At 46.9% G+C, this 12,958-nt stretch overlaps 2 protein-coding genes across 5 annotated transcripts in view; one reads left to right on the top strand and one right to left on the bottom strand.

The window, feature by feature from the left end:
* Nucleotides 1-437: 437 nt before the first annotated feature.
* On the bottom strand, nucleotides 438-3,626 carry LOC144366479 (uncharacterized). Its single transcript, XM_078020752.1, has 2 exons — nucleotides 2,270-3,626; nucleotides 438-1,908 (listed from the first exon to the last, which is right to left on the bottom strand). Exon 1 carries the CDS (start codon nucleotides 3,624-3,626, stop codon nucleotides 2,841-2,843), a length of 786 nt encoding a protein of 261 aa, XP_077876878.1. The 3' UTR covers nucleotides 438-1,908; nucleotides 2,270-2,840.
* The window catches only part of Noct (nocturnin), a 25,842-nt gene continuing 15,981 nt past the window's right edge, over nucleotides 3,098-12,958 (top strand). Inside the window, exon 1 of one of the 4 annotated variants that reach the window (XM_078022124.1) lies at nucleotides 3,098-3,228. Coding sequence is in view for 1 of the 4 variants with exons in the window: in XM_078022123.1 (XP_077878249.1) it covers nucleotides 3,282-3,471 (190 nt within the window). In the remaining 3 variants the exon portion in view is untranslated. Of the gene's footprint in view, nucleotides 3,229-3,281; nucleotides 3,472-10,465; nucleotides 11,249-11,903; nucleotides 12,012-12,958 lie in introns of those variants that run through there. The other 3 variants (XM_078022123.1, XM_078022125.1, XM_021727908.3) reach the window with 3 other exon arrangements.

The raw sequence follows: 12,958 nt of genomic DNA, 5'->3' as shown, positions 1-12,958 counted from the left end.
GCTCCACCAGTGAGCTACACCCCCAGCCCATGAAGGAATTTTCAAAGTGAATGTTTTAATTTATATATATATTTCGTTGTAGTTGGACATAATACCTTTATTTTCTTTATTTTTATGTGGTACTGAGGATCGAACCCACGCATTCTCACATTCTAGGCGAGCGCTCTACCACTGAGCCACACCCCAGCCCCTAATTTGTATTTTTCTAATGGCTTGAAATATTTACTCTTTAATACATCATGAAACTAACACCCCCTAACATTACAAAGTAACATCCACTTTCACATGTTCTTTGATTTTGTGTGTGTGTGTGTGTGTGTGTGTGTGTGTATGTGCAATAAGTGTGCAGCCCTGGGGTTTGAACCCAGTAGCTGGTGCGTGCTAAATACACGTTATGCTCGAATTCGGAACCCCCAAAAGACCACCAGAGACCAAGATCGATGTAAACAGCAAAGAGGTGTTTATTGCAAGCTAGCTTGGTCCTCCGAGCGCACACAGCAACTAGTGATGCTGAGAGGCCCCGAGCCCAGGGTTTGCAGCAGTTTTATACATTCTTTGGAGAAGGCAGGGACTTACATACATCATAGCATCTCTTAGCAAATCATCACACACCACGGGAAAATCAAATAACAACTCTAAAACATGATTAGCACATTCACTGGCGGGAACAAGTTGGGTAGGGGTGATTGGTTACTACAAAAGGGGTATTCATTTGAACTGATTGGTTTAAGCCAAGAGGGGTGTATGTGCTGAACTACATGGTTTCCCAACATGTTATCAACCACCATAAACTACTGGGAGGGTCATCTGGCATCCCAGGTATTTCCCTGTCTCATGCTGATTGGTGGCTGCTAGGGGGTTGCTATGGATCCCCACCTAGCCAGACTGAGTCAGGGACACCTGGTGCAGCAGATCTCTCCCGTTATTTGTAGATAAACAACTTAGCTGGGTGGGAATGTGCCTAGGAGAGCTCTGTGGGTCTTTCCAAGGACAAAGATCCCGTCCCTTCCTTGAACAGGCTTTGCTCTGAGATAGAGGCTGGTTTTTCACATGCTGTATCATTGATCTACCCCCAGCAATCTTTTTTTAACAATGACAGTGTGTATTTGTTTTTGTTGTAGTGGTGGGTGCTGGTGCTGGGGATCAAACCCAGGGCCTTACACTGACAGTTATTCTTTTTTTGGGGGGGGGTGGAGTTTACTGGGGATTGAACTCAGGGGCACTCAACCCCTGAGCCACATCCCACATCCCCACCCCTATTTTGATTCTTATTTAGAGAGGGTCTCACTGAGTTGCTTAGGGCCTCGCTTATGCTGAGATTGGAGTTATTCTTATTTAGGGATTAAAGCCAAGGCCTCAGGGAAGTCATCCACCACTAACCTACACTCCCATATCTCCACCACACCCAACCTTTTCATGTTTTTTTTTTCCATTTTCATTTTCATTTTGAGACAGGAACTGGTTAATTGCCCAGATTGGCCTTGAACTTATGCTCCTCCAGCCTCAGCTTCTCAGTTGCTGGAATTACTAGCATGCACCACCACACCCAGTTTGACAGTTGCTATTTGAACAGTACTCTTTAATTTACAAAACACTTTCCTCCAGCATTTTCTTATGACTATCTCTAAACATATAGGAAAGAAAAAAAGAATTGAAAGTGAACATTCATATACCTGTCATCTAGATTTTAAATCGATATTTTGTTATATTTGCAAAACACTTTTTATGGTTCAATTTTATTATCACTTTTTTATTTCACCGAATGACTAAGGTATGATTGTTTTATAGATAAGGAAACTGAGACTAGGAGTGTTTCAGACGTGCCTAGGAGCTCGTATCCGGGAGTTGTCAATTTATGCCAGCTGATTCATCCACACCCTCTGGGTATCCTAGGTATTCAACGCAGGTCTGGAAAATAGTTTGAATATCCTTGGTGAGCCAAAGCTCCCAAGTCCATAAGGCAGGGGAATCAGCACAATCGTGGGAAAACCAACAAAATACATTTCTAAATCGTAAGTCATTCAGAAATGAATACAGCCTTGCATTTTCCCCTCCTCCTCATTCCACTTCCATTCCTGGCTAGTCATCGTCAGCTGCCCACTCGACCTGAGATATTTCTCCCACCCACTTTCTTTCCAGTCCCATCCACCTGGTGCAGGTTCAGGATATCCCTTATCTCACTGGTCTCCTTTCTCCTGCCTTTTTATGGACCAGAGAGAGACACAACCCTGACCCCATCCTTGGCGCTGCTCGCAAAACGATGGCTCACCTGAAGTCGTCTAGAGTCCTCTGCCCTCCGCAATACCACAAATTCAAGTTTCTGTCTTCTCACGCCTTGGCTTCTATCTTACATAACTGAGGAGTGCCTTCCCCAATTGCGCTCCAGCCTTTTTTGCTTTCCTCGGGTATAAATCACCGTGCTCCCCCTCCCCCAGTACCACAGGTGTGAATTCTCCACCTCCACGACGCGGCCCGCGCAATCGCCAACTCCTCTATGAACCCTCCACAAACCGCGGGCCTCTAGCACCCATCTGTGCCTCTGATCATTTGGTTTAATTTCTCTGGTCGCCTCCTGCCCCCAGGGCCCGAGGGTAGAGAGCATCCTCGCGGAAAGGGGTCGAGGTTGCAGTCAGCGTCGCCCTCGCACACAGTCAGTGCTTTATTTCGTCTAACTCCACGCAGCCCGCCCAAGGGGTGTGCCCGAGCACGCGCGCGCACACACGGACGCCGCCTTCCACTCGGACACACACGTGTCCCTTGGGCCACAGCCCTGGAACCGTCTGGGATTCCCAGCCTATGGGTGCTTCCACTCCGGTCAGAGGGAGGGGTCGCTGGTTTGTTTAAAATCGCTGCAGCGGAGGCTCGTCACTTTGGCCCTCCTGCAGCCTCCGCCCTGCGTCGCTGCTGAAGTCCCCCTTCCTCTGCAAACAGGACTGCCCCGGGCCCGGTGGCTGCAGCCCGGGCCGCGCCGCGCTCGGCCCGAGCCCCCCCTCCGGCTCCCGCGTGGTGGCGCCCGCTTTGTCGGCGCGCGGCGCTCGCCGGTGGCGCTCCAGCCCTCGCCAGCCCGCGCCAGACGGAGCCGCCGCCGCCGCCGCTGTCGCATCTTCGCGCCCCTCGGCCTCGGCTGCCCGGGACTTTCCCGGCCCCGGGAAGTGAGAAGCGGCTCGGGACATCCGCCCGCAGCGGCCCGGCGCCTGAGCGACTCCCCGGCCTCGGCCCTCGTTCCAGGTCGGTCCTCGGGCGCGCGGAGCGGCCGCGGCGGTGGTGCGGTGGCGCCCGGCATGTTTCAGAGCCCGCGGCGGCTCTGCTCCGCCCTGCTGCAGAGGGACGCCCCCGGCCTGCGCCGCCCGCCCGCGCCCGGGCTGCGCCGCCACTCGCCCCCGCCCGCCATCGTCCCCCGGCCCGCGTCCCCCCGGCTCCTGGCGGCGGTCTCGGCGGCCTCGGGCGCCGCGAGGCCGTGTTCGCGGACAGGTGAGTGAGTGTCGCGGCCCCAGCGCGGCGGCCGCCCGGAGCCCGAATGAATGGAAGCTGGGGCTGCCGCGCGGGTCCGGCCCGGAGCCGCCCTCTCCCGCAGTGTGCGGCTCCCGGGCCTCTGCTCCTTCCCCCCGGCTTTCCCGGGGCCCCATCTGGTGAGAACTGGATCGCTGCTCGGGGTCCGCCGGACCCTGCGTGTTGGGCTTTCGCGTTTATCGCCTTTGACCTACCTGAAGTCTGTCCTTTCCAAGGCTACAATTGATTTCTGTTGGTCACACTTCTTATTGCACTACTTAGGAATATTTTTATTTAAAAAAAAAAAAAACTGGGCGACACTTAACTTGATCTTGTGGCTGGCATGGCCTAGATGTTCTGAGTTTCCTTAAAGTCGTGTTGATGACAGCACACGTTGACTGGTGTTAACATCTATTGGAGATATATATATATATATATATATATATATATATTTTTTTTTTTAAGCCTTCCACTCTTTATTTTGTACTGGAGGTTTAACCCAGGGGCACTTTAGCATTGAACTACATCCCTAGTCTTCTATCGTTTGTCTTTTTTTGTTTGTTTGTTTTTGTTGTTGATTGTTTTAATTGAAACAGGATCTCCCTAAATTGCTTAGGTTGTCCTGGAACTTGCCGGTCCTCCTGCCTCAGCCTCCCAGAGTCACTGAGATTACAGGCGTTTGCCACCACACCCATCTTCGGCCTTCCACTTTTAATACTTCTGTCATTCAGTGTCCTGTATACGTTAATTTAGGTCTTAAAAAAAACGGATGCCTTCTGTTCACCAAGAGTCAGTTCCACCCTCACCCCCGCTACTGGGCATTGACCCTAGGGGTGCTGCACTACTGAGCTACAACCCCAGGCCTTTTTTATTTTGAGACAGGGTCCCCCCAAATTGCCCAGGCAGTCCTGCAGCTTGAAATTCTCCTGCCTCAGTTTCCTGAGTAGCTGGGATTACCTCCATCTGCCTCTGTACCTGGGCAAAATATTAAGCTTCTGATATAGGTGTACTTTATGAAGTTTTTAAAAGATCCTCTTGATTTTATAGATAAAGATAAATCCAAGGATTTGGCAGGGCTCCTTTTGCGTGTGTTGTGCGCGGCATGTGTGCGGTGCTGGGGACGGAATGTGGTCTCACAGATGCCAGGCAAGCTTTCCTCCTGGAGCAACACCCACATCCCAGCCCATCCAGGTTGCTTCATGGTAGAGCTCCAGGATGCACAGGCCCTGCCTTCCATCCCTAGCACCAAAAGAAGAAAAGAAATGAAACCATTGTTGAGAGCTGAGCCTTGGGGAAGAAAGAGCTGATCAGCGAGATGAAACACCTTTTTTTTTTTTTTTTTTTTATGGTTAAAGATTTGCAAATGGCACCAGGGTGCCAGGGGAGGAAAGTCCCTTTCAGCAGGGGTCATCCTTTTAGGCTTGTAGAAGTGGTTGGTCCTTGAACCAGGCCTTGAAGCCTGGTTAGAATTGGAAGAGATTAATGTAAAGCATTTTGTTGCTGCAAAGCAGGAGCCAGAGGGGAGAGGCCTGAGCAAAGAGGCCCTTTGTAAAGTAGACAGTGCCCAGAACCTGCCTGCAGGTGCTTTTAGAAATGAGGATGAGGGAATATCCTTTGTAGAGCTACTAAATCAGAATGCTTAATAGGGGGCCTCTGGGTTTCCATATTACTGAGGCAGATAATAATAAAACTCAGTTTTGTGGGGATTTTTTGGGGGGGTGAAGTGTTTCGTTTAATTGGGTTCTGGGAATTGAACCCAGGGCCTCATGCATGCTAAACAGATGATTGTTAAATGCTCCAAAGTGGTAAAATATATACCCACAGGTAAGACAGGCTTTGAAGGAGCTAAAAGCTGTTCTGCCCTCCAGTCTTTTTTGGGGCTTAATGAGTCCCAACGTTTGGACTCATTTGATAATCAGTTCCTTTCCTAATTATGCCTCTGGGCAATTATCAGTTACTGGGGAAATGAACTGGGTGTGGCATGATGTGGGCCTGTAACCCCAGCTACTTGGGGGCTGAGGCAGGGGGATCTCAAGTTCAAGACCCGTGAGGCTATGGATATAGCTCAGTTGGTAGAGTGCTTGCCTCTCATGCACAAGGTCCTGGGTTCAATCCCCAGCACCACAAAAAAAAAAGTTCAAGACTAGTGTCAGCAACTTTAGTGACTCTTTGTTGTGTGTGGGGGGAATGTGGGAGTGGTGTTGTTCAGTGGTAGAGCACCCTGGACTCTACCTCAAAAAAGTTACTGGGAAAATGAAATCAGTTTCAAGTGCTAGGTTTTTAGGATTTAAAGGGGAACTGGGAGATGATCTCAATGTTTTTCCTCAAGCCAAGACAGCAGCCCCCATAAAGAGGCAGCAGCTGCCACAGTTACTGCACTGGTTGAGTTGCAGTGGGCGCTGTCGTGGGATGTCAGTGCCAGCCCCCAGATCCCTCCTCAGATAATGAAGAGTTGGCTGGATTACCGCTCACCGCTGGAACACAATGCTTTTTTCTTGGTACAATTTTAAAAGCAAATACCAACTCTGTTGAGGAGGCGGCTTTATTTAGGAGGTCCCTTAACTATGTGAGTAAGCTGCTTAAGAGAGAGAAGAAATGGGAAAGCTTGTAATTATCCAGCTTCTACAGACTAAATTGCTTTCCTTGTGGGAGAACTAAGGTATCATTTTCCTGTTGCACTTGGTGGTAGCAGTTTCAATACAGTGAACTGTGGGGGGCTCTTGAGTTAATAACCGTGGCTCTAGAACCATCTTCAGCCCACTTACAAACATTTGCACATTATTGAACTTTGTTTGCTGACTCCTAATGGTAGAGGTCACCTGAAAAAGCAAATGAGATGAATTGATAGAGTATATCCACATTCTGCCTTTAACACCAGGACACTTAAAAGGCCAACTGTTACTTTGTACCACATGGCTGATTGCAACAGGAATTGAGAAGACAAATCAGTGGGGAAATCTTTGCTTTGGGAGGAAGGGAGGGTACTTTGGAAGGGAGTACCTGGAAGGAGGTGGTAGATGAGGGGGCAGTGGGAAACCTCTTTGGAAAAGAGGTACTTCCAGAATCATCTGGGACACTTGTTAAAATATGGATTTCTGCTTCTGCACCTATCTGCTTGGATCAATTTCCTGAGAAAACTGGCAAATTGGTATATTTCATGTGTTTCTGACAAGTTTGAGAAGCCATGAAGAGGATTCTGGAAGAGTGCTAAGATGGTGAGTTTGGGGCCCGAGGCAGTTCAGCAGACCCCCTGAGCAAGAGCATTTACCCCCAAGACAGAAAGGAAGGAGTTGGCAAATTCATGCAGTTCACGGTGAGAAGAAACTTGAGGCTGACATTGTCATCAAGGTAGATCCCTGGATAAATATGAGCAAGGTTTGTCTGTTCTGTTCACTAAAGAGTGAGGCAATTATCTTCTGGTTTCTTGAAGGAGGGGTATGGAGAAGAAAGGAGACTCACAGCCTCAATATTTGTTGTTAGGAGTCCAATGAGTAATCAGACTTGATAGGGCCTTGATAGTTATTAAATAGTTATTATCGTTCTTTAATAAACAGAACTTTGGAGGGCATTGTGCATTGATGTTGGTAAGCGAACTAGGACTATGGTAAAAAGAGGAATTAAGATATTTTGGATTTGTTCTGAGAACCCTGGCTGTCTTGTCTCTGCCTGGTGTCAGAGTAACACCTGAAACCTAGTTGGATTCAGAAAGCGGGGGACATGGGCAGGAGGGCCTAGGGAAAGAATGATTTTTTTTTTCCTTCTGCTATCAAACAAATGTAAGGCCCAGATCTTCTGAATTTTAATACCTGCAAATGGAACCTGAACATCTCATTCTGACATACAGCCCAGGTAGGCAGCACAGGTGTACCAGCAAGGACTCATTTTGCTAAGTGCTTAGACTCCAGCCATAAATTTCTTTCTTTTTTTTTTTTTTTTTTTAATTTAGTACTAGGAATTGAACTCAGGGGCACTCAACCACTGAACCACATTCCCAACCCTATTTTGTATTTTATTTAGAGACAGGGTCTCACTGAGTTGCTTAGTGCCTCACCGTTGCTGAGGCTGGCTTTGAACTCATGAACCTCCTGCCTCAGCTTCCCGAGCCGCTGGGATTGCAGGTGTGTGCCATCATACCTTCCATGGAGGTATTCTTTAGATTAGTAATCAATATTTGGTTGGGAAAAGAGAAGAAGGAAGTGGGATTGGGCGAGCTTCTGCTGCCCGTCTGTCTGATGTCCTCAAACGCACCAGGGACTGTCAGTACCTGGTCCAGCACAAGCTACAATGTGAGTTATTTGCTAATTCTAACAATTCCTTGGATATAATATTTTTTCTGTTTCCTTTTTATGCTTTGTTTTTATGGATGTGAACTATCAACGAGAGTCTGCTGCATTTTATTTGGAAATAATTTCATGACTTGATGTTTTTTATTTTTTTCCAAAACTTACAGAAATTAACACAAGCCAATAATGAAAATCTTTTGCCTCCAAAGTGTAAATATCACTGTGAGAACTGTCTGTAGAAATTTACAAGTTTTCTTATCCTTGGTATTCTAAAATTTCATCCAGATAAATGTCTCGGCACCTGTTGAGCAGGTGCAGTCTTTAGCACATTGTTTCTTGGACTAATCTTATCACTATATTGCCTCTTGTTCTCATGTTCTTGATCCCCTGTTAGACTGTTGGCCTTATGGATCTCTCCCCCATGTCTCTTCATGTTTTTAATGCCTTTATCTTTATTTCATGACATTTTCTGAAATTTCCTGTTTTGCAGTCGTTTTACATTTCTAGAGATTTTCTAGTTCTCCAGTAGCCCCCCTTTCATGGAAATCTGTTTTGTGTCTATAACAGGAGCTTTAAATGCAAGTAGATATGTTTGCTTTTTTCTCTGTCCACCTCTCCGAAGAGCAGTTTGTAAGCTGAGTGGGAAGAGGGTCTGGTGAGTTGGCATCTGGCCTTCCCTGGAGAATGTATGAGGCAGCCTCCTGAGGACCTGACCTTTACCTTCCCTAAAGCAAGGAGGACTTCACTCTGTGTCCCACGGTCTAACCTCTTGCCTTTTGAAAAACAGCTCGGTGCCGTGGCTCATGGTTGTATCCCAGTTACTCAGAGGCTGAGCCAGGAGGATCTCAAGTTCAAAGCCAGCCTCAGCAACTTAGTGAGGCCTGAAGCAACTTAGCCAGACCCTATCTCAAAATTTAAAAATAAATAAATAAGAGGGTTGGGATGTGGCTCAGTGGTTAAGTGTATCTGGGTTCAATCCTTGGTATCGAAAAAAATAAAAATTAATAAATAAATATATGTATAGAAAGGGCTGGGGGTGTGGCTCAGTGTTGGAGCGTCCCTGGGTCAGTCCCCAGGTGGTTGGTAGGTACCCTCAGGTCCACAGCAAGCTCTTGATGTGGTCTGCTCTTGCAGGTTGCTTCAGCCTTGGAAGCCTTTCTGTGGCACACCGCCCACTTTCCCTGGAGCCTTCTACCCAGCAGCCAAAGCCATCTTCCCAGGCTCTGCCTGTGTGAGAGGGAAAGCTGTGGCCAGTGGCTGCTTCGGATTTCATTCTTGAATGGACTGCCTCACAGCTGGCCCTCTGCCTTTCCTGCCCATCTGTGTGCAGATTTACCTTGAAGCCTCTCCAGGGCACCCTTGGAAGGGCCACCTTTGCCCTTTTAGCTCCTGCAGTTCCCTGCACTGTGGTTCCTCTGTGAACTCAGACCTGTCCCTGTCTTCCTGGAACGCCTTCAAGTGTTTGGCTTCTTGACAGCATCCTTCTGATTTTCCAATATCACTGATCTTTCTCTGTGTGTGTGGGGGGATGCTGGGCATTCAACCCAGGGACCCGTGCATGCTAGGCAGGCACTCAAGCACCCTCCTGCTGAGCCTCATCCCTAGCCCTTTTATTTTTGTATATTTTGAAACAGGTGGCACTAGGTGGCTCAGGGCCTCACTAAGTTGCTGAGACTGGCCTTGAACTTAATCCTGCCTCAGCCTCCTAGGTCACTCCCATAACAGGCACCACCCTGCGGGGACTCGGTTATGTTTTCTTCAGGGGGTACTGTCTATGAAGACTCAACAAACACCTGTAAGATGGACGTGTCCGCCACTGGGCATTTTCTTGTCAAATTAGTACATTTGCCCTGATTTCATCTGTTGTGGGCAGGACAGAAACACTTTAGCTGTGATTCTTAGCACAGGATATTCGCCTTTTGTCCTTTCTTTTTTTTTTTCACGGTACTGAGGTTGAAGCTAGGGGCATTCCACCTCTGAGTTACATCCCCAGCCCTTATTTGTCTTTTTTTTTTTTTTTTTTAAAGAGAGAGTGAGAGCGCTACCACTTGAGCCACATTCCCAGCCCCTTATTTGTCTTTAATCTTATTTTGAGACAGGATCTCATGAAGTTCCCAGGCTGGTCTTGAACTTGCCATCCTCCTGCCTCAGCCTCCCAGGTGACTGGGACAACAGGTGTGTGCCCCCAAGCCCGGCTGTGGCTTTGTTCTTTAAACATATTTGGCCATAGGAACTTTATTACTGAAAAGTCTTGGGAAGGAGAAAGACGTATGTTTCATTTCACTATCCTTAGATCAACAGACCTAAGGACATCAACAGACCCAAGGACGTATAGATTGTGTGTGAGCTGTTAGTTCCCATTTTAAGAATGAATACTTTGGGCTGGCACACTTTGGGTGACACACGCCTGCAGTCTCAGCCACTCAGGAAGCTGAGGCAGGAGGATCACAAGTTCAAGGCCAGCCTAGGTGACTTTGTGAGACCGGGTCTCAAAATTAAAAAAATAAAAATGGGGCTGGGGATGTGGCTCAGGCGGTAGCGCGCTCGCCTGGCATGCGTGCGGCCCGGGTTCGATCCTCAGCACCACATACCAACAAAGATGTTGTGTCCGCCGAGAACTAAAAAATATATAAATATTAAAAATAAATAAATAAATAAATAAAAAATAAAAATGGGAATATATCTGAATGGTAAAACACCCCTGGGTTCACCCCTAGTATTACAGAAACAAACACGAAAACCAAGTCCACACACAAACTTTCTAAGCAGAAATGTAAAAGAACAATGTCTTCTGGTTACTGGCAGCAAAAACAGGTGAGGCCATGTGCAGCTCCTGGACTGGGTTTGGAGGACCCCTGACCTGGAGAGAACTCTGCTGAATATCGCTTCTGTCTTTCTTAACTAAAAATGGACCGTTTTCTTGGTATCCCAGATACTGACTGATGCTAGTGATGAAGATCGCTGGTGTTGGCCTGACTGTTCAGAGGATTATTCTGGAAAAGCCCAGCTTGTGGCAGTGGTTGGCTCCAGTCAGACCAGCTTTTCCTGGGGAAGGATTTCCTTTTCCTCAGATGTCCTTTAGGTGAGGCTGTCTCGACTGAAGGTATAGCTCAGCCTTTTCTGGAAAACACTCAGGCGTCCTTGTCTAGCCTGTGACTGACGCCTGGTAAGAAAGGTCGCTTGCCTTGTTGGCCGTGTATTTTTAGACACTCTGGGTAGAGTCATGACCTTCATCTGATATCTCGGGTAATGCCAGGCGGGTCGTGACACTGCGTTGTACACTTTGTGCTGTACCAGCTGTGTGCTGTAATGACAATGACGTCTGACGGATGGAGGAGGTGGAACTTGACCTGTCTATTCCTGGCACGTAGGATAGGCGGCAGTGTGTGCCCGGCTGCTCCCTCACAGGCAGGCGCCACACGGTTGGAGATGATGACAGGCAGCCATCCACGGTGCAGGTGCTCTCCACTGTCCAGGTCTGTAAAATGCCCAGTAGGACACCTGGTTCTCAGGGTTGTTAGAAAAAGCAGTGAAAAGAATGTGGAAGTGGCCGCGGCACATTCTCTCAAATGTCAGTCGCCTGCTCATAAGTCCAGAAGACAGGTATCACTAAGCAGAAGAGGTGTAGCTGTCACCTAGCCGGTCCATCCTGCTCAACTCAATCTTCACAGCGTCTTCTGGGTGCTGGGTCAGGATTGGAGTTCAAGTCACCAAGGGTGCGGGCCAGGTGTAAGAAAATGAGAGCCACCAAATTGTGCCCCATTGATTTGAACAACGGAGCTTGTATCTATATTAGTTCTATTTAAAATAAATATACTGTGCCAGGTATGGTGGTGTACACCTGTAATCAAGCTCAGCACCTGAGGAGATTGAGGCAGGAGGATCACAAATTCAAGGCTAGCCTTGGGAACTTAGCAAGACTCTGTCTCAGAATTTGAAAGGAATGAATATACCATGTAGTCAACATCCAAGCTGTTTTATGTTGCTGAATATTGTCTTTATTTTTGCTGGCTTGTCTTGAAGGTGGCCAAATTTATTCAGGAACCAGATCTAATAAGCATATATTAGCTCTGAAGTTTCTGAGGCGGTTCCACACTTGGCCAGCAGATGGCACCATTGGATTGCTGCTTCAATGATGCCTTCCTGTGACGTTGGTTGGTCGCAGTTTTGGTGTATTGTGTACTTTATTCTTGAGGGTTTTCTTGGGCCCAAGGTTGATCAGCTTCGGCAGCTTCCCAGGTGTGTACCCAAGATAATTCTGCCTTTTGCTTATTCTTTGACTTTTAATCATTGTTTTTGCTGAGTTACCCTTTCAAGATAGTAAGCTCAAACTGGGAAAAATTATTCACCAACCAAACGGTTTGAACACAGCCTGGAACACACAGTTCCTTGTATCTAGAGGGACAAATCTGGAGAGGTGTCTGGTTCCTGCATGGTGTCAGGACTGCTTCAGATGGGTGGTGGGGCCCGGTCAGTTTGGGCTTGGACCTTTGTCATCCAGCATTATAATTATCGATGGGACAGTGTTTTATTAAATCTTGGACGATTTCCTCGTGGTTACTACTCTAGGATTTTGTCATCTAACTAGATTGCTTTAGAAGTGTGTGGTAAATGGTATCATTAAGGGTGCATGTATATATTTAAATATTTTAATGATTTGCCCATTTTTTAGGAAAGTAAGCAGATGACTAAATGTGAGAAGTTTATTTACTGTAGATTGATGTTGCTCATCTGAATATTCAAAATCCAAAAATGCTCTAAAATCTGAAACTTTGCAGGTACTATTAACTATTACCAATACTTCACTTCTACTTTATTTCATTAGAATAAATATTTTTTCTTACTCTTATAATAGCCATTAAAGAATTGTTGGATTCTTAAGATTTTCTTAGATTTCTTAAATACAGTAGTACAGATTGAATATATCTTTATCTGAAAGGCTTGGGACCATAGGTATGATTCCCCAAAGGAAAAGTCTATACCTGGCCTCCTGTGATGAGTTGCAGTCAAAACACAGGCACATTGGAAATAGCCTGAAATTACCTTCAGGCTAGGTACATACAGTGTATATGAAACAAATGAGTCTTATGTTTGACTTGGTTCTATCCACAAAATATTTCATTATGTATATGCAAATATTCCAAAATTTTAAAAATCTGAAATTCAAAATATTCTGGTCCCAAGCC

Source organism: Ictidomys tridecemlineatus, chromosome 9, assembly GCF_052094955.1.
Source record: "Ictidomys tridecemlineatus isolate mIctTri1 chromosome 9, mIctTri1.hap1, whole genome shotgun sequence".
Classification (NCBI taxonomy): Eukaryota; Metazoa; Chordata; class Mammalia; order Rodentia; family Sciuridae; genus Ictidomys; species Ictidomys tridecemlineatus.
Note: the sequence above shows the minus strand (reverse complement) of the source record. Positions and strands in the feature narration are given on the sequence as shown.

What these genes read in the sequence shown, in the direction of transcription:
- LOC144366479 (XM_078020752.1), bottom strand. Translation starts at nt 3,626, where the DNA reads ATGGGGCCCCGGGAAAGCCGGGGGGAAGGAGCAGAGGCCCGGGAGCCG.